General features: G+C 40.4%; 1 protein-coding gene across 1 annotated transcript in view; it reads right to left on the bottom strand.

Moving 5' to 3' along the window:
- LOC127638165 (protein kinase C-binding protein NELL2-like) overlaps positions 1-23243 on the bottom strand; it is a 126170-nt gene that overhangs the window by 67818 nt on the left and 35109 nt on the right. The window contains exons 8-12 of the mRNA XM_052119580.1: positions 19560-19688; positions 14888-14990; positions 10480-10571; positions 9078-9183; positions 8831-8959 (exon numbers count right to left, since the gene is read on the bottom strand). Coding sequence (XP_051975540.1) covers positions 8831-8959; positions 9078-9183; positions 10480-10571; positions 14888-14990; positions 19560-19688 — 559 coding nt within the window. The remainder of the gene's footprint in view (positions 1-8830; positions 8960-9077; positions 9184-10479; positions 10572-14887; positions 14991-19559; positions 19689-23243) is intronic.

Raw genomic sequence — 23243 nt, 5'->3', positions numbered from 1 at the left:
TCTCGGCTCATTCTCTCCAGCTTCAAGGACATCAAGCCAAGAAACATGAACTCATTTATTATGCATTATCTGTACGGTCCCGTACTGCGGGTCGCTGTATTATAACTCTAAACCTGAACTAAACCTGTGAGGAGTGTACTGTGATTCAGAGAAATGTCTCAATTCAGTGATTCTCAACTGCTTTTGCTCCAAGACACAAATTCATTGATCCAACACAGTGCCAATTTAATGCACTGTGTTGGACACAAGTGAACTAAAATGTCTTTAAAATCAAACAGTTTTATTATGTTGCTGTGATAAAGTCACATTATTCTGTTATTCCTGTTAAAATCCCTTAAACGATACCAACATTTCTGACTGTAACTCGTCCAAGAGCTTTCAAGCTACATCCACCAAACTTGGTGCAGACCTTCAGACTGTTCAGACTCGGGATCCTGAGACTTTTCTAACTGATCGGAATTACGGTTTTAACACAGCGGACGATCAAATCAAATATATATAATTTACTTTATAATTTAACTATCTGTCTATCTGTTTATATATCTGTCTGTCTGTCTATCTGTTTATATATCTGTCTGTCTGTCTATCTGTTTATATATCTGTCTGTATGTCTGTTTATATATCTGTCTGTCTGTCTGTTTATATATCTGTCTATCTGTCTGTTTATATATCTGTCTATCTGTCTGTTTATATATCTGTCTGTCTGTTTATATATCTGTCTGTCTGTCTGTCTGTTTATATATCTGTCTATCTGTCTGTTTATATATCTGTCTATCTGTCTGTTTATATATCTGTCTATCTGTCTGTTTATATATCTGTCTGTCTGTTTATATATCTGTCTGTCTGTCTGTCTGTTTATATATCTGTCTGTCTGTCTGTCTGTTTATATATCTATCTGTCTATATATCTGTCTGTCTGTTTATATATCTGTCTGTCTGTATGTTTATATATCTGTCTGTCTGTTTATATATCTATCTGTCTATATATCTGTCTGTCTGTATGTTTATATATCTGTCTGTCTGTTTATATATCTATCTGTCTATATATCTGTCTGTCTGTATGTTTATATATCTATCTGTCTATATATCTGTCTGTCTGTATGTTTATATATCTAGCTGTCTGTCTGTTTATATATCTATCTGTCTATATATCTGTCTGTCTGTATGTTTATATATCTATCTGTCTATATATCTGTCTATCTGTCTGTCTGTCTGTTTATATATCTATATGTCTATATATCTGTCTGTCTGTATGTTTATATATCTATCTGTCTATATATCTGTCTATCTGTCTGTCTGTCTGTTTATATATCTATCTGTCTATATATCTGTCTGTCTGTATGTTTATATATCTAGCTGTCTGTCTGTTTATATATCTGTCTGTCTGTATGTTTATATATCTATCTGTCTATATATCTGTCTGTCTGTATGTTTATATATCTAGCTGTCTGTCTGTTTATATATCTGTCTGTCTGTATGTTTACATATCTGTCTGTCTGTATGTTTATATATCTATCTGTCTATATATCTGTCTGTCTGTATGTTTATATATCTGTCTGTCTGTTTATATATCTATCTGTCTATATATCTGTCTGTCTGTATGTTTATATATCTGTCTGTCTGTTTATATATCTATCTGTCTATATATCTGTCTGTCTGTATGTTTATATATCTAGCTGTCTGTCTGTTTATATATCTGTCTGTCTGTATGTTTATATATCTATCTGTCTATATATCTGTCTGTCTGTATGTTTATATATCTAGCTGTCTGTCTGTTTATATATCTGTCTGTCTGTATGTTTACATATCTGTCTGTCTGTCTGTTTGTATATCTATCTGTCTATATATCTGTCTGTCTGTATGTTTATATATCTAGCTGTCTGTCTGTTTATATATCTGTCTGTCTGTATGTTTATTTATCTATCTGTCTATATATCTGTCTGTCTGTATGTTTATATATCTAGCTGTCTGTCTGTTTATATATCTGTCTGTCTGTATGTTTATATATCTATCTGTCTGTCTGTATATATATCTGTCTGTCTGAATGTTTATATATCTATCTGTCTGTCTGTTTATCTATCTGTCTGTCTGTCTGTTTATATATCTATCTGTCTGTATGTTTATATATCTGTCTGTCTGAATGTTTATATATCTATCTGTCTGTCTGTTTATATATCTGTCTGTCTGTCTGTATATATATCTGTCTGTCTGTATATATATCTGTCTGTCTGTATGTTTACATATCTGTCTGTCTGTCTGTTTATATATCTATCTGTCTGTATGTTTATATATCTATCTGTCTGTCTGTTTATATATCTGTCTGTCTGTATGTTTATATATCTGTCTGTCTGTATATATATCTGTCTGTCTGTATGTTTACATATCTGTCTGTCTGTCTGTTTATATCTGTCTGTCTGTATGTTTATATATATCTGTCTGTCTGTATATATATCTGTCTGTCTGTATGTTTATATATCTGTCTGTCTGTCTGTTTATATATCTATCTGTCTGTTTACATATCTGTCTGTCTGTCTGTCTGTATATATATCTGTCTGTCTGTATGTTTATATATCTGTCTGTCTGTATGTTTATATATGTCTGTCTGTCTGTCTGTCTGTTTATATATCTGTCTGTCTGTATGTTTACATATCTGTCTGTCTGTCTGTTTTATATATCTGTCTGTCTGTCTGTTTATATATCTGTCTGTCTGTATGTTTACATATCTGTCTGTCTGTATGTTTATATATCTGTCTGTCTGTATATATATCTGTCTGTCTGTATGTTTACATATCTGTCTGTCTGTCTGTTTATATCTGTCTGTCTGTATGTTTATATATCTGTCTGTCTGTATATATATCTGTCTGTCTGTATGTTTACATATCTGTCTGTCTGTCTGTTTATATATCTATCTGTCTGTTTACATATCTGTCTGTCTGTCTGTCTGTATATATATCTGTCTGTCTGTATGTTTATATATCTGTCTGTCTGTATGTTTACATATCTGTCTGTCTGTCTGTTTATATATCTGTCTGTCTGTATGTTTACATATCTGTCTGTCTGTCTGTTTATATATCTGTCTGTCTGTCTGTTTATATATCTGTCTGTCTGTATGTTTATATATCTGTCTCTCTCGCTCTCTCTTTTTCTTTCTTTCTTTTCTGTAACCTTCAAAATACATTCATAAAAAATGATTTTAATGTTTAAAACAAGGCTTTGTCTTGACCAACTCTATCTATATACTTTCTTAATATTATCATAAACTAATACACATATTACAGGCAGAATAGAAATGAAATGCAGCTAAACACAACATATAAAATGTTTCCTTGTTGCAAGTAAATCTGTATTTAATGATGTTTGGATCAAAACATGTCCACATTTATATAATCTGATACATTCTACCAACCGAGGGATGAATTTGCCTGCAAAGCTTTTAGAGTTTGATTGGACGCACAGACTTTCACTTTAACAATAAAATATAGAAGAAGTGTTTAGTCCTCCCTTTTAAAAATTGATTAGTCGATCTATTTTTCCATCCAATCTATCCCCGATTATACATTTACTTTCAGTTTATTATTGAGTTTAGCATTCTGTCATGTCAGAACAGATCTACAAGCTACCAGTTCTGAATAACAACCTTCTCAAGCAGCAGACCGTTACGTCAGATGTACTATTGTTAATCTTCCCTCAGAAAACCGCGAAACACTTTCAGTCTTGTCTGGAATAATTCTGCACTTCACCGTTCGCAGTCTCTATCTGCTCTGCTGTTTGATTGAAGCCTGTATTACTCTGCAAAACAGTGTGAAGCGCGCTGGAAACTCGTTCTTTACTCGCGTTCACCGTGTGTGTGTGTGTGAAGCCGGCGGTTTCTCTGTGCGAGCGAGTCGAGTATTCCCCCGAGCAGACGCCCCTCAACCTCCCGCATGAAATATTGAAACAGGAGTGATCTCATCAGCAGAGACTCGAGCTATTTTTAACTTCGCAATGCTCATGATGCCTTTAAAGAACTGCGTAGCGCTCCTTGAGAGATGCGCCATTCTCCTCTGCATGCATAATCAAAACAAGAAACATCCCTCCAGATCTCCTGATAATGAGGATCGTGAGACAATGCAAAGAAAGTTTAGGTGGGAGCTTGACGTGTTTCGCCTTTTTCGAGGTTTTTGATCACGGTTGACGAGAATCTTCATTTAATCACCCTTCTATCGTTTTAACCCTGTATTATTTCCTTACTTTCTGGCAAATTAACAAGAATAAAGACCAAACTTTAAACCTTGTTTAAAAATAATCAGGGTTACATTTTAACCATCGATTTGAGAGTAAATCTGAACTTAACTTAACTTTAATCCTATTTAATCCTAATACTTTAATCTCTTATTTAAATCTCAGTTAGGGATTAACTTTAAACTTGCAGCTGAGGTGGTTTAAATAAAAACTGACCTACAATTAAACATTCATGACCAGGTAAACGAACATTGGATGTGCCGTCGGCCCTCTGAGAGATGATTATCATATTATTTATGTTAATTACGGTGTGAGAGGTCGGGCCGTTGGCTGCAATGTGTGCGAGTGCGGCGGCGTGATTACCCGCTTCCCCATCCTTTGCATGCGGAGACACCGGACAGAGACGGGTCTCTCGAGGAGAAGCGAGAGTAAAGTGTCATTTCGGCATTTAACAAGTACGGTTGATCGATTGCTCCCCTCCTCTAATATTACGTTCGAGTAACGCGGACCCGCGAGTATTCCCGCTTCTCTTCCGTAAAAGGACAGGAGGCGGGGCTTCTGCGACTCGGTGCATATTAAAGTTCAACCAATGGCTGGAATCAAGTAGACGCGCATATTTTCAGAACTTACCAGGTCGTCCAACTTCCTCGCTTACTTTCCTCCAAGCGACGTCTCTTTTTGTCCGGTGTCTGTACATGTATGACGTTGTGTCGTACTATTCCGGGTGCCCACACACGCTACAACAATTCATCCATTTGTCCTGATTTCTTCTGCTACTATGCTAGAACGTCAGTGACCGGACAGTCTCAATGCTGATGACAACGCGTCACGCACATTTTTATATGCATGAATTTAACACAGCGAATTAAGCGATTTTACGTGTTGGAGTCACGCCATTCGCTTCATTCACGCCGCCCGGTCTATTCGCATCTTTGCATTGACTTTGTATGTAATCGCGCCACGCGTTGTACGTGAACGCACCATTATACTCGTTTCAGTCGGCAGCATGGGTTGTTCTGACGCTGACGAGTTGAGGCGGTCGATCTGAGACCCGTGTGGTCCTTTTTCTTAAATTATGATCCCATATATTAAAGCTTGTGACATTGTACACGCTGCTGCGACATTTATCGGCCCTGTGTACTAACAGCTTCAGAATCCATCATGGCGGACGAAATTAATAAGTTAAAGGTTTCATCACAAGTAAACCATATTTAAAATTAAATGGTGCAACACAACTCAAATTAATAATAAAACTTGGATCAACAAACCCTGGAATAGCTCCAAACGGCTTGATTTGATGAACACCCTTGGCCCGTTTGAACATTCCATCAATTTATGTCTATAGGAGTTTGGGGATTTGATCGTCCGCTGTGTTAAAACCGTAATTCCGATCAGTTAGAAAAGTCTCAGGATCCCGAGTCTGAACAGTCTGAAGGTCTGCACCAAGTTTGGTGGATGTAGCTTGAAAGCTCTTGGACGAGTTACAGTCAGAAATGTTGTTCTCGTTTTAGGGATTTTAACAGGAATAACAGAATAATGTGACTTTATCACAGCAACATAATAAAACTGTTTGATTTTAAAGACATTTTAGTTTACCGGAAAACATATCTTAACATCTTTAAAACAGGAAACAAATGTGACTTAAGAAGCAGATTGGCATTAGATATAAATGATTATCTTTCTTTGAGAAATCTAACTAAATTTGGTGTAATTAATGCTTAAAACAAGATTAAACTATTTGCCAATTGTGTAAGAAAAATAAGCTTGTTTTCCCTTTGAACTGAAGTTTTCTTTCCTCTCCACAGGGCTGGACTGGTGATCTGGCATACCGGGCATTTTCCCGGTGGGTCGACGCACTTTGGGGGCATTCAGGGGCGGACTGGCCATCGGGAGAACCGAGGGGTCTGGTGGGTCGGCCGCGAAACGGGCCGAATGGGCCGCGATAAGCTAAAGTGAGCCGTCGCGTAATGCAGAACGGACCACAAAATGTGCAGAAAAGGCCAGCAAATTTTTGGCAGTGTTCACACTTAAATTGAAATGGATTACTTATAAGATGGGATACGATAAAGTACTTCACCTTTAAACATCTTCTAGAGTGTATAAATGCTTTCCGTTTAAAAACCTGCAGATATTCTCCTTCATCTAACAGCGGAAAACCCAACAGCAGGTGTTTCGTCCTGACCAACCAACAAGGTCAAAAAGACCCGCTGACAAATGAGCCTAGAAGTGGGACACTGCCGCTGTCTCACCAGTGAACATTTCTGGGTTACACATGGCTGATTTGTTGCCCTTATTCTATAATTCTGTCATATTTACTATTCCGAAACATATTTACTTTCGCTTGTATTCCTTGTCATGCTATTGCCGCTCCTGTTTGAGCATTGAACTAGATTTCACCGTGTCCAGAGCAAATGTCCCATGAGTACGTTTAGGCAGTACAGACAGTATTTCTTAAGCTGAAAGCATCTTTAATTATTCATATTCTCCTGCTCTTTGATAATTACCTGCACGGCCGCGCGCATGAGGCGAGGGGCGAGCGACGGCGAGGTCATTCGTACAGATCTCCTGGGTTTATTTTTAGAGCCTGCAGGTTCATTAGAGACTCGATGGATGTGCGGGGAGGTGATGGGGTGGGGGGCGTCCCTGGAAACACAGCGAGAGTCGCTAGCCATTCTTCAAAAGTAGGCCAGTCACGACTCTTCTTTAAGGGGCAATGAAGATGAGGAGGGAGGAAAGATATTGATGACTAGCACTGATCTTGAATATCAGCTAATGAACACGCTAAAGGAACAGAAAGTTTTGACTGGAGATGATGGATAGTCGTGTTGATCAAATTCCTATTTAAGTTGAGCATTAATAATCTCTGTTACTTAATTAGTTTTGTGCTCGGAGAGAGCGAAGGTAAGCAGAGAATTCATTATTTTCTGCACAGATGAAAACGACAATCCAGCAATCATCCAGAGTAGCATATATTTAGTGTCTTATGTGGCACCTTTATAGGGACAGTTCAACTAAAAAACACAACCTTCCTACGTGAAATACTGCTGGATGGGGCAAAACGGTCAGAGACGTCCGTCTAGTACATGTTTCCATAGAAAAACTATGGATAAAGGATGAAGAATGAGATGAAAACATGTTCCTATAACAGAACACAGGTGTCTCGAAAAGCACTTTTAAAAAGTTGACGTTCGATTTTACACGACGTCTAAAAACAAGTGCGAGATGTGTCACAATGGTCAAAGACGTCCGTCTAGAACGTGTTTACATTTAACAATGAGAAAATGTGCAGACAGGTGTGAACGGGCCCTTAAATGTCAGTCTGTTCCTCTCAAAAAAGCTGTTAAATTACTTTTAAAGGGGCCGTTCAATCCGAACGTGTTTTATCACACCAAAAAGAGCAAAACGCAGCGGCACTCCCGTAACAGAACGCTAGTGTCTTGAGATGTGCTTTTAAAGTTGCCGTTCTCAACATGACACAATGTTGTGGCAGGGCGGAGGACGGGACGGGGTGTGTCGTTCCACACACCCGAACCCTAATCAGGCTAAATAGCCCTTGAGAGGGTTAAAGGCTGAGAGAGATTTACGGGCAGCTGTCCGACACCTTTGTGTGTTTGTCGTCTTAGTTCAGTTTTATATTAAACTATTATTTATATCGTCAAGCCGGTTCTCGCCTCATCCTTTCCATTAATCCTTTTACACTGGTGCTGAAACCTGGGACGGATGAGGGATGCGCTGTAGTAGAGTCCTCGCCACTACCATCCACCCCAACGGAGCAGCCGTGGCCATCCACCGGAGGACAGAGTTGCCTGGCCGCCTGAGAGCGGACGAATGGCCGCCGACCGCGAAGGGAGAAGTGGGCTCCTAACCGACCGCCTGGAGCAGTCGGTGGGGAGACCCCTACCAGCCGCTAAACACGGCGGGGTCTTCACGACCGCTGACCGCGAGCGAGGAGGGGCTCCCAGTTGATCGCCTAGAGCGGGAGAACAGCTGACGAGCAGTTTCTCGAGAACGAGGCGGGTGTTCTGTCCGCCAGGGTCAGGAAGACTGCCTCCGATCCGCCCGGGGAGGCGCGGCTGTCGTCCATTAGAGGGTGGAGGAGTGGCCGAGGACCAAGCTACGGCGTATCGGAGAACCAGCGAGTACATGTCTCTCTCTCCTCTCTCTCTTCCACTGCTGCTCCGTGTTGGCCTTTACCCTCTAATTTTTTACAAATGTTTTACAAACTAAAAAAGACAACGCTCCTACGTGAGGTACTGAAAATACAGCTGGACGGGGCGTAACGGTCGAAGTCGTCCGTCTAGAGCATGTTATTGATTATTATAATTTTATTATACAAAATAAAAGAGCAGTAGGGTCACGTATTCTTCAAAAGAACAAGATGAGGACGAGAAAAGGATTTTTCGGTGAAATATTCCTTAAATATTTTAAGGGCGAACTCATTTATGTCAACACTGTATTCTGCATCATTTTAACAAAAGAAAAATCCAATTATTATGAGAAGCCATTATAAACATGTCCTAGAAAAATAACATATTAAAATCAGCAGCTGCGTGGACAGGAAATGAACGGATCAGCCGACCCATTAAATAAATATTTGATTGACAGCTCACCTTCGCAGTATGCGCTGTCCTCGCGGAGTGAACGGAACCCGTTTCTGCAGCTGCAGCTCGCGCCAGCGTCCAAGTTCACACAGTCGGAGTTCTCCACGCAGACGTTGTTCTCGCCGCAAAAGTCATGACCTTTAACCCCAGATACAAGAGTTTAAGGACAGCTGTTTTCATATACAGTTTATTGATTTGCACAACTAGAACCGCTGAAACTTCTCAAGGAGTGATAACGAATCTACTGCACTCGTACCTCTGCAGACTCTGCAGCATCTGTCTGTAAGCGTCACCTGTTCGACTTCAGCGCAGGTGAGCTGCGGGCAGTCATCAGAGTTTAGGATTCGGTGCATCGTACGATCCTGAAAACACAAGAACATTGACTGGATTAACCCTTTAAGCTCGGATGGGTTCATTCCGATTTGTAGTTTATGGCATTTTGGGTTGGGAAGTGAAAAAGCAACCACTTCCACTGAATGCAGGCCCATATATATAATCATCAAAACATTAACAACTACATTCTTGACCAACACAAAATATGTGTCGTTTGAAAGCTTAGAAGCTCTTCTTTATAATGCATGTAGATATTATGACCAAAACTGAACAAGTGCTTTGAAATTTGCAGATGAATCAGAAGTGTCCGTTCTGATACTTTATAAAAATACTTGCACTGCACAAATTATTGTAATCAGTAAAAACATCAAACAGATCAAATATTCATGTGTCATATGTTGTTGGAAAGCTCTCAATGAGTCAAATGCAACCAGACTATTTGTTTTACTCACAGACAAACATATAGCGAGTAACAGCTAAATATATGTCTTTGACAATTATGTTGATGTTGCTTATATGCCGCACTTTTGCTCAAAACTTCACGAAACATTAACAAAGCATAAAATATCACATATCATCACTTAGAGTCTGTGATTATCTTTCAATGGAGTCCACACACAAGATAATCAGATGTATAGATCATTAGATAATCCACATGAAGCACAATGTTACATATGACCACCAGGAGATGGCGCCAAATACACGACACAGACTCAATGATGACTCAAATGACACAGAATGAAACTCATTCTGTGAAATCTCATGACTAAAATCATGTGTGCATGCTATGCAAACCTTTAGTCATTGTTGTGTTTGCATGTGTAATTAGTTCTTATGTACAATTATTATCTTTTATTTGTGTGGAGATGTTTTTGGACACTATGATACATTATATTTGTAATGTTGTAACTTTTGATTGCTTTGGCGTATCAGCATAATTTTTTGACACAGTTGAGAGTTTTTTTAGAGCCACCTTATTTACACCCAGAGATATTTAATGTCAAATCAGAAAAATAAGTACATTTTTTTGGATACATTTTTTAAGCAGTTTTTTAAACTGAGAGTCTACATCATTAAAATGTTTGAACACTTTTCTTTACAGTGATATACCAAACACTTGTCGAGTCTTTATTGTCAAGCCTTTAATTTTGGGTATGCCACTGGAACAGGACATCTTTAAAAACACCTTCAGGCCTTAAAGGGTTAACCCGCTATGAGTCCAAAAGTGGCCAAAAGCCTTTTAGAGTCACGGTATAACAGTATAACATATACATTTGACATGTGACATAAAACAAAGCGTGTAATGTCATTAGAGAGATTCGTACTCTGCATTCGTACAGCTGGCATTGTCCGCTGGGATGATGAACCGCACGACGGTCTCCCTCCACCAGCGTCTGCTCCGAAAACAGACACATCGCTGCGGAAACAGAAAACAAGTGTAAACAAACACCTGAAAACACACACACACATTTGCAGGTGCCCTCAGGTGCACACAGACTCTTCTGCATGCGTGTGAACAACAGGGAAGAATATGAGCGATTGTACATCACAGGAACGGTATAATCACAGTGGCACTATTTGGGGGAATTCAACAGTAAAATGGGTCACATGTTAAACAACCATGTGTTTATGTCTATCCAGTGAATTATGAATACTTCAGAAATTAAAGGTACTTCATCTCATTTGATGATTTTCTTTTTGATTTGGAACTTGATGGACTAAAAGATGAAATTATTGTAAAAACAGCTTCACATTGCAAATAATAATCAAAACAATTAAACAAATATTATAAAACATATACAGTAGTTCCAACTCTAAATTCTACCATGGTATAAACGGGATGCAATAGGTAAATCTCATATACACTCACCTAAAGGATTATTATAAACACCTGTTCAATTTCTCATTAATGCAATTATCTAATCAACCAATCACATGGCAGTTGCTTCAATGCATTTAGGGGTGTGGTCCTGGTCAAGACAATCTCCTGAACTCCAAACTGAATGTCAGAATGGGAAAGAAAGGTGATTTAAGCAATTTTGAGCGTGGCATGGTTGTTGGTGCCAGACGGGCCGGTCTGAGTATTTCACAATCTGCTCAGTTACTGGGATTTTCACGCACAACCATTTCTAGGGTTTACAAAGAATGGTGTGAAAAGGGAAAAACATCCAGTATGCGGCAGTCCTGTGGGCTGAAAATGCCTTGTTGATGCTAGAGGTCAGAGGAGAATGGGCCGACTGATTCAAGCTGATAGAAGAGCAACTTTGCCTGAAATAACCACTCGTTACAACCGAGGTATGCAGCAAAGCATTTGTGAAGCCACAACACGCACAACCTTGAGGCGGATGGGCTACAACAGCAGAAGACCCCACCGGGTACCACTCATCTCCACTACAAATAGGAAAAAGAGGCTACAATTTGCAAGAGCTCACCAAAATTGGACAGTTGAAGACTGGAAAAATGTTGCCTGGTCTGATGAGTCTCGATTTCTGTTGAGACATTCAGATGGTAGAGTCAGAATTTGGTGTAAACAGAATGAGAACATGGATCCATCATGCCTTGTTACCACTGTGCAGGCTGGTGGTGGTGGTGTAATGGTGTGGGGGATGTTTTCTTGGCACACTTTAGGCCCCTTAGTGCCAATTGGGCATCGTTTAAATGCCACGGCCTACCTGAGCATTGTTTCTGACCATGTCCATCCCTTTATGGCCACCATGTACCCATCCTCTGATGGCTACTTCCAGCAGGATAATGCACCATGTCACAAAGCTCGAATCATTTCAAATTGGTTTCTTGAACATGACAATGAGTTCACTGTACTAAAATGGCCCCCACAGTCACCAGATCTCAACCCAATAGACCATCTTTGGGATGTGGTGGAACGGGAGCTTCGTGCCCTGGATGTGCATCCCACAAATCTCCATCAACTGCAAGATGCTATCCTATCAATATGGGCCAACATTTCTAAAGAATGCGTTCAGCACCTTGTTGAATCAATGCCACGTAGAATTAAGGCAGTTCTGAAGGCGAAAGGGGGTCAAACACAGTATTAGTATGTGTTCCTAATAATCCTTTAGGTGAGTGTAGTTCACACATTAATTCTACCCTCACACAGTTTATCCCAAGGGCAGATTCTTTTATTAAAAACAAGAGATTTCAAAGTTTTTTCTTTTTGTTATATGAAGGTCACATTGAGTCAGAATTGGAAACTTTTTACCAGGCCTTCGTCATTTATTAAACTATTAAAATACATTATAAAAATACGCATTATTACAAGTTTTACCCTTGTATACATGGGTGTTTTGCCAAACATTATTTCATACTCGGGTCTTTAGAAACCCAGCACGTATATCTATCAAAAATACCAAATTTGTCAACTAATGCAAATCATTTTAAGACAGTAAGAAGCTTTTTTGAGTAACAAATGAAGATAATACTACTTGGACGATTTCCTGTTCATTTCAAAGACATTTGGCATTTATTATCAGTTATTCTGTAAAGAAACTAATCTCCTCGATACAGGATCACTCTTGCACTCTCTCCAAAACATGTGTTACCCACCTTCCCATACCCCTAGGCCAAGGAAGGTGTGTTACGTAACAAATGGGGGCTCGTCCGGGATACACAACACACACAAACAGGGCTGGACAGGCACATTTTGCCGGTGGGCAGACGCACTTTGGGGGCATTCAAGGGCGGACTAGCCATCAGGAGAACCGAGCGGGCCGGTGGGTTGGCCGCGAAACGGGCCGAATGGGCCGCGATAAGATAAAACGAGCCGCCGCTTTATGCAGAATGGAGGTGTGGTCACGGAGGGACGGAGGAATAGATTTCTAAAGCGAATGGGCAAGTGTGCAAAAGCCCTACCGCCTAGTGAGGTCAGCTTGCAATGTGGAAAGAATAATAGGCCCAAATCAGATGACCTGAGTGAGCGGGATGGGGTGTAGCGGCGGACGAGATTGTGATGTATGAGGGGGCAAGGCCATGTAAAGCTTTGAATGTTGTAAGGAGAATTTTGTATTGGATACAATAGGAGACAGCCAGTGTAGCCTACAAAGTATGGGAGTGATGTGAGAGGACTTGAGTAGCTGCTGAATTCTGGATGTATTGCAGTTTGTTTATTGTTTTAGTCGGGAGGCCGGAAAAGAGGGCATTACAATAATCAAGTCAAGAATTAATAAAGGCGTGAACAAGAGTTTCTGCATCTTTGGTGCTAAGAATGGGGCGGAGTCGTGCGGTGTTACGGAGATGATGGAAAGCAGCGTTTGTGAGAGAGGAGAGAGGGTCAATGATAATGCCATGGTTACGAACAATAGCGGAGGGTCTGACCTGGACACCATTGATATCGACCAACTGATCAGGGAGACGTGATAAAACACTCGGAGACCCAACTATCAGTGCATCAGTTTTAGAAAGTCACGAATGTCCTTAATACATTCAGATTTGCGGTTCATTCAGACATCCAGTTTTTGATCATATTTAGTGTTTTGGGAGAAAAGAAAAATCTGCATAATAATCTGCGGCTCATATTTGCTTATCGCGGCCCGCTCAGCACGTTTCGCGGCTGAACCACCGGCCTGCTCAGTTCTCTTGATGGCCAGTCCACCCTGATCGGCCCCAAAATGCGTCGGCCCACCAGGAAAATGTCCGGTATGCCAGATTGCCAGTCCAGCCCTGGGCATAACAAAAAATGGATGAGGTACAGCGGGTGGAATGAGGTCCCGGGTCACTATAGACTTGGTGTATGCATTAAGGGTTAAAAATATTTTTAATGAGACTTTGGAGAAATCCACAGTGATAAAAGTGTCTGAAGTTGAAGAAACGCTCATGTACAATCGTTGCAACTCACGTCTGAATATTTGCAGTTGGAATATATGGGAAATAAATAAACGAATGAACACAAAGTGACCCTGATGAAATGACATGATGTTAATCAGAGGAGAATACTACGGTACGCAGGTTTGCAGACAAACAGAACGGTGAAAAACAAATAATTACAAGTCGTCTGAGATGATAATTGCTCCCAGGACGGCAATTATTTCCTCCTTTCTTTCCTTGTGATCGTACGTTAAACTTGTGTGTGAATAAAACACAAGTTACAGACTGAACCGGTGAGTCACGGGTCTGTTCTGATGAACAACAGCCATAAATGCAAATAGATAGAGAGTGTAACTTATGTGTATGTGCTGTGTGTAAGAATAGAGAGAGATGTGTGTGTGTGTGTGTGTGTGTGTGTGTGAGAGAGAGAGAGAGAGAGAGTGTGTGTGTGTGTGTGTGTGTGAGAGAGAGAGAGAGAGTGTGTGTGTGTGTGTGTGTGTGTGTGTGTGTGAGAGAGAGTGTGTGTGTGTGTGTGTGTGTGTGTGTGTGTGTGTGAGAGAGAGAGAGAGTGTGTGTGTGTGTGTGTGTGTGTGTGTGTGTGAGAGAGAGAGAGAGAGAGTGTGTGTGTGTGTGTGTGTGAGAGAGAGAGAGAGAGAGAGAGTGTGTGTGTGTGTGTGTGTGAGAGAGAGAGAGAGTGTGTGTGTGTGTGTGTGTGTGTGTGTGTGTGAGAGAGAGAGAGAGAGTGTGTGTGTGTGTGTGTGTGTGTGAGAGAGAGAGAGAGAGAGAGATGTGTGTGTGTGTGTGTGTGTGTGTGTGTGAGAGAGAGAGAGAGAGTGTGTGTGTTCGTGTGTGTGTGTGTGTGTGAGAGTGTGTGTGTGTGTGTGTGAGAGTGTGTGTGTGTGTGTGTGTACTCACACTGGCACTCTTTGCAGCAGGATCCCGTCACATATGATGAGGTTGTACCATCAGGACAGTCGAGTTCGGGACACAGGATCTTCTCACAGCGGACCGTTCCATTCTAAAAACACGTTTCAAACCTTCAGTCAGTGTTCATGAAGATACTTTAAAGGTCTAAGCCGAATTAATTAGTTAATTTAGTGTCATTAAATAATGCATAAATGTATGACTTATTAATTTCTTTGCTAATCGGGCACAGCAGGGGGCAGTCAGCGCAGTCTCACTTTGACAGCTGGATGGAGCACAACAGAATGTAGAGATCTCGAGACGACTTTTTAAAAGTTTGAAGATCTGTTTAACTTGAATGCTTCATAAAAACTTTTCAATTGCATGTGATGCAACTAAAGTGAGACGCTTCAAGTGTTCGTTTGAGACAGTGACGATAGACAGAACGCATCCTGTGAGACTTTGATCAACTCACGTGTGAACTGGATTGATGTCCAGAGAGGGTCAAGAGGCTTATGATCAGTGATATGGAAATTAATCAATCAATACATCGACTTCAAAAAATATTTTCATATAGTCTAATCAATGCGTTACTTGTCTGCTGCCACAATATCTGTATATGATGCAATCTGAATTAACTTAATTATTTATTAAATATATATTGTCAAAATATTAATAATGACCAACACATAATAGGTGTCGTTTGAAAGTTCATAAGCTGTACTTTATAATGCATGTAGATATTATGACCAAAACTGAACAAGTGCTTTGAAATTTGCAGATGAATCAGATAATTGATATTTTTTTATTTTTTAAATGTTGCACTGTACATATTATTGTAATCAGTAAAAACATCAAACTCATCAAATATTCATGTGTCATATGTTGTTGGAAAGATCTCAAATAGTAAAATACAACCAGCCTATTTGTTTTACTCACAGATACAAATATAGTGAGTAACAGCTAATTATATGTCTTTGACAATTATGTTGGTGTTGCTCATGTGCCACGTTTTCGCTTAAAACGTTACGAAAAATAAACGGAACATAAAATCTCGCATATCATTACTTCGAGGAGGTGATTATCTTTCAAACGAGTCCACACACAAGATAATCAGATGTATAGATCATTAGATAATCCACATGAAGCACAATGTTACATATGACCACCAGGAGATGGCGCCAAATACACGACACAGACTCAATGATGACTCAAATGACACAGAATGAAACTCATTCTGTGAAATCTCATGACTAAAATCATGTCTGCATGCTATGCAAACCTTTAGTCATTGTTGTGTTTGCATGTGTAATTAGTTCTTATGTACCATTATTATCTTTTATTTGTGTGGAGATGTTTTTGGACACTATGATCAATTATATTTGTAATGTTGTAACTTTTGATTGCTTTGTCGTATCAACACAAAAATGTTCTCAGATACAGTCGACATGATAAAGAACAAACCAAAAGCAGTTTTTCTGAGACACCTTATTTAATGAGATATTTAATGTCAAATCAGAAAAAAATGCAAACTTTTGGCTCAGAATGTATCATAATCTATATCAGTAAAAAATGTAAAAGTTTTCTTTATAATGACACCAAACACTCGACCCTCCTTTTTATTTATTTATTTAGTATTTTTTGTCGAGTTATAAGCATTTTGGGTATGCCACTGAAACACCTTCAGAGCTTAAAGGATAATCGGCACATCATGTAATTAATTTGATTAAACGTTCTTATCGATTAAATCTTGTCAAAGTTACTCATGATTTTAAGTATTTCAACTAAAGCCAATCAAGGTGCCTAAACTACAATTTACTATTACTTGTCTTAAAAAATATAAATATAAACAATAAACGTTAACAATATAATCGATGAAGTCAACGTAAATCCGAACCGTGTCTATTTAAGTGCATTTATATTAATATTCATGAGGTATAAATTTGAATATGAATATAAATGCACTTAAATAGACAAGTCATATATCAAATGAAAGCTCTTATTCTCAGGAATGTGACTCATTAGTTTATTATGTTGCATTAATATCACAGTTAAAAAAAATTGCAAAAGAATCACAAAGTGAAATATGATTTCTGTAAGTCATCAAATACAAACGTCTCATTTATTCCCTGATAACTGCTGCTGTAAGACACAAATATCTAATAACTTTATATCTGCTTTTATCTTAGGAAGTTCTCTAATAAATGAGTCATTGTTGACTTGTGTGTGAGATTGTTTGGCTGAATAATCCAATGATATATCTGAGATGTCCAGAACAACAACAACAACAACAACACATGCTAAACCAAACCATCAGAAAAATATGTGATTGACTATTAATGATAAAATGTTATAAAGGGGAGGATCTCAAAAACACTGATTGACAAAATGTTGTTGTTGTTGTTGTTGTTGTTGTTGTTTTAGCAGTGTGCTACTACTGTAGAGCTTGGAAATATGATGTGAATACGTTTGAATATGGCCTCAGCCCACACAATGCCACACAGACAGTGATGTGATGTTTCGTCATGCAACACCATTGCTCGTTGGAGAATAAAAGCAAAAAAACAAGAAAAAAATCGATGTTTTTCTGCGACAGTTGAGTTACTGTTGAACTATTGAAAAATGCAAATGAGCACAATTCAGTATTTATCGCCATTTATTGCCCAAAATAGATTCAAACTCTCAGAGCGGATCTAAAGGCACTCGTCACTTCAAGCTAAATTAAAATAATGTTCCTTTCACAAACAGTCTGGATCTCAATATCTTCCTGTTTGTACTTTCACTGGGACGCTTGTCACATCCAAACCACTTCCGAAACCCACACTCATTGTCTGTTTGGACACACCGGGTGCTTTCGAGACCGGCTCATGTCTGTCAGTAATGCACAGGGACTTCTAAAGATAGGACAGAATTCCACTGTCTGTCACTTTACATTTGGTGAAATATTCCTCTCACTCGCGGCTAATAAATGTATAATGAGTGAGAAAGAAAAAGGGAGAGCACGAGAGAGTCCAAATTCACATCTGTGTGTTTACATTATGTTTACGTAATCAGTGTACGTGTAAACTTTAAGACCTTTAAGATGTGTTGGAAATATCGTTGCCATTTCATTGTTTGCTGAATGCGGTGGGGCGCTCGGCTTATTAGCTAATCGCAGACCGCTTGATTGGTTGTGGACACAGCTGAACTGTAGGGGGCGCTCTAACTCATTTTATCCCTCGTCCATAGACATTCAGTCTAATGTTCAGTTCAAGCAACACCCTCATTATTACTTTGAATATTATTATATTATTGAATACTGAATATTTAATTTTATCATCTATAATCGATACATTTCTGATTATTTGTTTTGGATGCTTTTCCTGCTGGATGGCCAGTGTTGAGTAAATTACTGTAAAAAGTAATTAATTACTAACTACTAATTACATATTCTACAGTGTAATTAGATTACTGTACTAATTACTCATTGGATTACTTATTACTAATTACTTTCTAAAATCCTTTATCAACCTCGACCAGTTGAAAAACACAAAGATAAACATGAAACTGTTTCTGGCCAAAGGATTTAAAGGGGCAGCGTTAAATTAGACGTTACATTTCCATTTTAAATTCGCTTTTGTTTTATATAGCTATACAGTATTTTAACACAATTACATAAGAAGTTAGAAGTAATTAAATTACTGAAAAGTTAAGAGTAATCCCTTACTTTACGTTTGTCAATGAAAAAGTATTTAATCACAGTAATTCATTACTTAGTAATGCATTACACCCAACACTGTCGATGGCATATTTTGTTGTGGGCATCTCAGATATATCATTGGATTATTCAGCCAAGCAATCTCACACACAAGTCAACAATGGCTCATTTTTTAGAGAACTTCCTAAGGTAAAAGCAGATATAAAGTTATTAGATATATGTGTCTTACAGCAGCAGTTATCAGAGCATAAATAGACGTTTGTATTTGATGACTTCCAGAAATCATATTTCACTTTGTGATTCTTTTGCAAATCTTTTCAAATGTGATATTAATGCAACATAATAATCTATACAGTCACATTCCTTAGAGTGAGATCTTTCATTTGATATATGACTTCTCCATTTATGTGCTATGAGAATATTCAGATTCATGTTTCTACCACATGACCTCTAGAGGGCGCTAATTTTCAACGCAAATGTTTTCAGGCCTTATTTTGTTATATTTAGTAACATAAATGCAGATGTGATGTTATCTCTGACAAGTTCAGATTCTAAGCTTTCAGATGACACCTCATACGCCTGACTTATCTATACGGAGACTTTAACGTTTTAATCGTAAACTTTATTCGTGATATAGCGCCCCCTTTTGGACCAGCCGGTGAGTAAATAATAATAATCAAATTATGAGAATAGTGTAATAACCTGGCATATAAGATTGATAAATAAATAATATTAATAATAGATGACATGCTATAACCCTCGTTGTTTTATGAGTAAGTATTTAAAAGTAACTTCCCTAACTTTAGAGCGCAACTTCTCACATTTCTCTCTTGTTATGGTGTAAAACCGCCTAACAATGAATCAAAAGATCAAAGTGAAGGATGATGTACATTCAGCCAATCACAATCAAGTATTCCAGAGACTCGTGTAAACTCGACACTCTGAGCTAGTCTCTTGGGTGTCACAGACAGACTTGAGGAAACCCACCGAGCACGTGCAGTTCTTGCAGCCGTCTGTCCAGGTCTGCTCTTCTCTGTAGGTCAGTCCCTTAACGTGACACGTTCTCTCGCAAAAACACGAGTCCAAACCCTTCATCTTCTCCTCGGCCAGTGACAACTGTTAGAAAAACAGACGTTAGACTGAGAAGAAGGGAGGCTGAGATAAACAAACCTCAATTTCACCCCAATTAATCACTGTATTTATGACAGGAAACAGATCAGTAAACGCCAGGGGGAAAAATGTGCTGTAGTCGATTAAACGTTTGTGATTGATGTGCTCATGCTAAAAAAACATATATATATAATCTGACATAATTTATTCATGCTGTTCAAACTAATGGCATAGTAAATAATGACAGAATATTCATTATTGACCGAACTATTCCTTTAAGTTGCTGATACGCCTGCATTATTCAAACGTGTTTGGTCGTTGCAGCATTAAAAGCGCTTCGTGCAGTTGTCAGATTTGAGTTATTACAACACCATAACCGTAAAACAAGCCTTTAAATTCATATCACATACACAACCCAGATGTTCAGAAAAACTCCGCTTGGCTTCATCTGTCAAACAAATACATGAGAAATATGTTAAATTTACTGCTTCTCAATTGCTTTTGCTTCAGGACTCATCTTTCACTTTGGACATTAAGTGTTTATTGCACAAATGTAACAAAAATGCTTTAAAACTAAACAGTGAAATGTAGCAATTTTATTCATTTTAACCTTGTGTGAGCCCGCAGCCACATGCGTGGACGTTGCATTTTGACTTCGCTATATGCAACGCATAATTTTAGACTTCTGGCGCACCGTCACTTGTGGAGCGGTGGTGGTGTAGTGGTCTAAGCACATAACTGGTAATCTGTTAATCGGGAGGTTGCTGGTTCGATCCCCACAGTCACCACCATTGTGTCCTTGAGTAAGGCACTTAACTCCAGGTTGATCCGGGGTGATTGTCCCTGTAATAAGTGCTCTGTAAGTCACTTTGGATAAAATCATCTGCCAAATGCATAAATGTAAATGACACTTGTGAAGAGTTTCTATGGGCGCAGAGCCAACAAAAGTGCCTCTGAGACGAAACCTCTTAAAGGTGTTTCATTGAACCCTGTTTTGGTGTAAAGAGTAGAGTCAATCGTTTTGTTTGATATGCTGCTTTAAAAAATGCATTCATGCTTCACGCATCAGTGCACTGATAAACATGACGTCCACATACGTGGATATTGGGACAGTCTTCCCACAAAAGTTGGAAAACATGTTCTATCCGGAAGACACGCAGGCTTGAGTGAAGTTTAAGATGCCATTTATTTGATACATGTAAAACAGAAAGTAATGTCTCTCTCTTTGGCGTAGGCCCCGTCCGGCGGTCCGAGGGAGTTGTGCCCGGAACCGTCATATCCTGCCGGAGATAGGAGGCAGGGGCGAGGAGCCTACCCCCGTGCGGGACAGGGCTCAACTGGTGGTGGTGGGGTGGCGGAGGTTGCCTGTGTTTTAGCGCACTGAAACAGCAATGTGATAGATTGTGAGCAGACTTATAAAGCAATGGCTTACATGCGATTGGCTAGGAATTACCCCGCTAATGAAGTGATGATGTACAGCTGCTAGTCTTCCCGCTAGAACTACGCTGCACTACGTTGCACTTCCATTTACAGTAGTTATTTTAAATAACTTTCAACATTAACAAATCTTTTGGTCATTTCTCTTCATTTTGTTATCACTGTATAATACGGTTCTATTCATTAACATTAGAGAATGCATTCCTGTCACGGCCCTACTGTGACTGTGCTGTCAGTTTCGTCTTGCTTCCCTCTGTTTCTGCCTATTCTTTGTGTTTTGCAGGTGCCCCGTTGATCAGTCTTGGACCCGTTGCCCTGGTGACATTTTTCCCTAATTAGCTGATCATCTGTGACACCCGTCGCCCTCGTTACCCTCCTGATTTCTCTCCCTACATCAGCTCCCTTCGTGTTCAGTCCTGTGCTGAATTTTGTTTGTTTGTGAGTTTGTCGTCTGTTCCTTAATCTGTCGGTTTGGCTATAGAGTCTTTGGTTGGTTCTAGTATTATAATAGTTCTGCTTTTAGTTCACCTTTTCCTCCATTGAGAGATTTTTTGTTTGTATTTTATCTTTTGTGCAACTGGGTCCTTCTTCTCTGAAACGACTATAACAGAACAATTCAGTCACAGACAGCCCCAGCTTCTCCTGCTCACCAGTGTGCAGAGCACGTGAGGAAGCTGCGCGGGGTAAGGTGTGGGGGTATGCCTTAGAATTTTTGCCGTTATCCTCAATTCTGGGAAACAATCAGGCATGCCTTATTGAGCTTTTTAGGGCAAGTCTGACTGAGCCCATTAAATCTTGTGTCCCAGAATGAGGTGAGATGGGAGTGTTCTCGAGATGATCAGGCTGAAATGGGATTCATGAAATGGGATTCACTGAGTTCATCACAACCTGTGCCTCAGAAGACTTCCAATCTTCATCCCATCCCGAGAACGAGGATACCCCCCACACGGAAGTGGATGCCTCAGCCACGGCCTCCACACCTCAGAAGAGGAGTTGGAGTAGGAAGAAGCCCAGCCCATCGGCCGGGCCCACTGCGGCTGGCCGCCTGGAGGTGTTGGTTCCTGCTGTTGACCACCAGGAGGCAGAGGAGCATGCTAGTGACTGCCAGGAGTCATAGGAGCCCGATGGTAAATGCCAGGAGGTGGAGGAGCCCACCGGTGAACGCCAGGAGGTAGAGGAGCCCTCTGGTGACCGCCAGGAGGCGATGGAGCATGCTAGTGACTGCCAGAAGTCATAGGAGCCCAATGGTAAATGCCAGGCGGTGGAGGAGCCCACCGGTAAACGCTAGGAGGCGCAGGAGCCCGACGGTGAATGCCAGGAGTCGGAGGAGTCCACTGGTGAACACCAGGAGGCCACTGCCAGTGCTCCCGGCCATGGAGGTCATTCCCCTGCCGCTGCCAGTGCTCTCGGCCACAGAGGTCGTTCTCCAGTCGCTGTCAGCATTTTCGGCCATAGAGGCCATTCCCTGATCACTGCCAGCGTTCCTGGCCACAGAGGTCGTTCCCCAGTTGCTGCCAGCACTCCTGACCTTTGTGGTCACCATCCAGTCTGTCCAGTCCACAGCAGACATCGTCCAGTCTGTCCAGTCCCAAGTAGCCATCACCCTGCCTGATCTCCTACTGTTTGTCGGCAGCTGCAATTCAGCCTGTCCAGTCTTAAGTGGCCACCACCCTATCTGATCTCCTACAGTTCCCAGAGTCTGGCACACAGTCTGCCCCGCCCCCAGTGTCCGGCGCTCAGTCTGCCCAATCTGACCCTCGTCTGGGGACCAGCGCTCCATCTTTCCACTCCCTGGTGGCCGCTATTCACGACACCCTTTGTCCGGTGACTGTTTCGGACTTCACCCCGTCCCTGGAGCTTCTTCCCTGGCTGTCAGACCACACACCAGCGGCCACCGCCCTTCTTGGCTCATGTCCATCAGCTGCCATAGGCCTCACTGATTACCCAGTGGCTGCCCACCGCTGAGTCTGGCCCCTACCCAGTGCCCACCATCGTGTCTGAACCTGTCCAGCTCCCGCTAAAGCAATCCTGGTCTGTCCCGCCGGCTTTGCCCTGGTCTGTCCTGCTGACTCTGCCCTGGATACCTGGCAGTCCTCCAATCTGTCCATCTGTTACCCATTTGTG

The sequence above is a fragment of the Xyrauchen texanus genome, chromosome 46, assembly GCF_025860055.1.
Source record: "Xyrauchen texanus isolate HMW12.3.18 chromosome 46, RBS_HiC_50CHRs, whole genome shotgun sequence".
Lineage (NCBI taxonomy): Eukaryota > Metazoa > Chordata > Actinopteri > Cypriniformes > Catostomidae > Xyrauchen > Xyrauchen texanus.
Note: the sequence above shows the minus strand (reverse complement) of the source record. Positions and strands in the feature narration are given on the sequence as shown.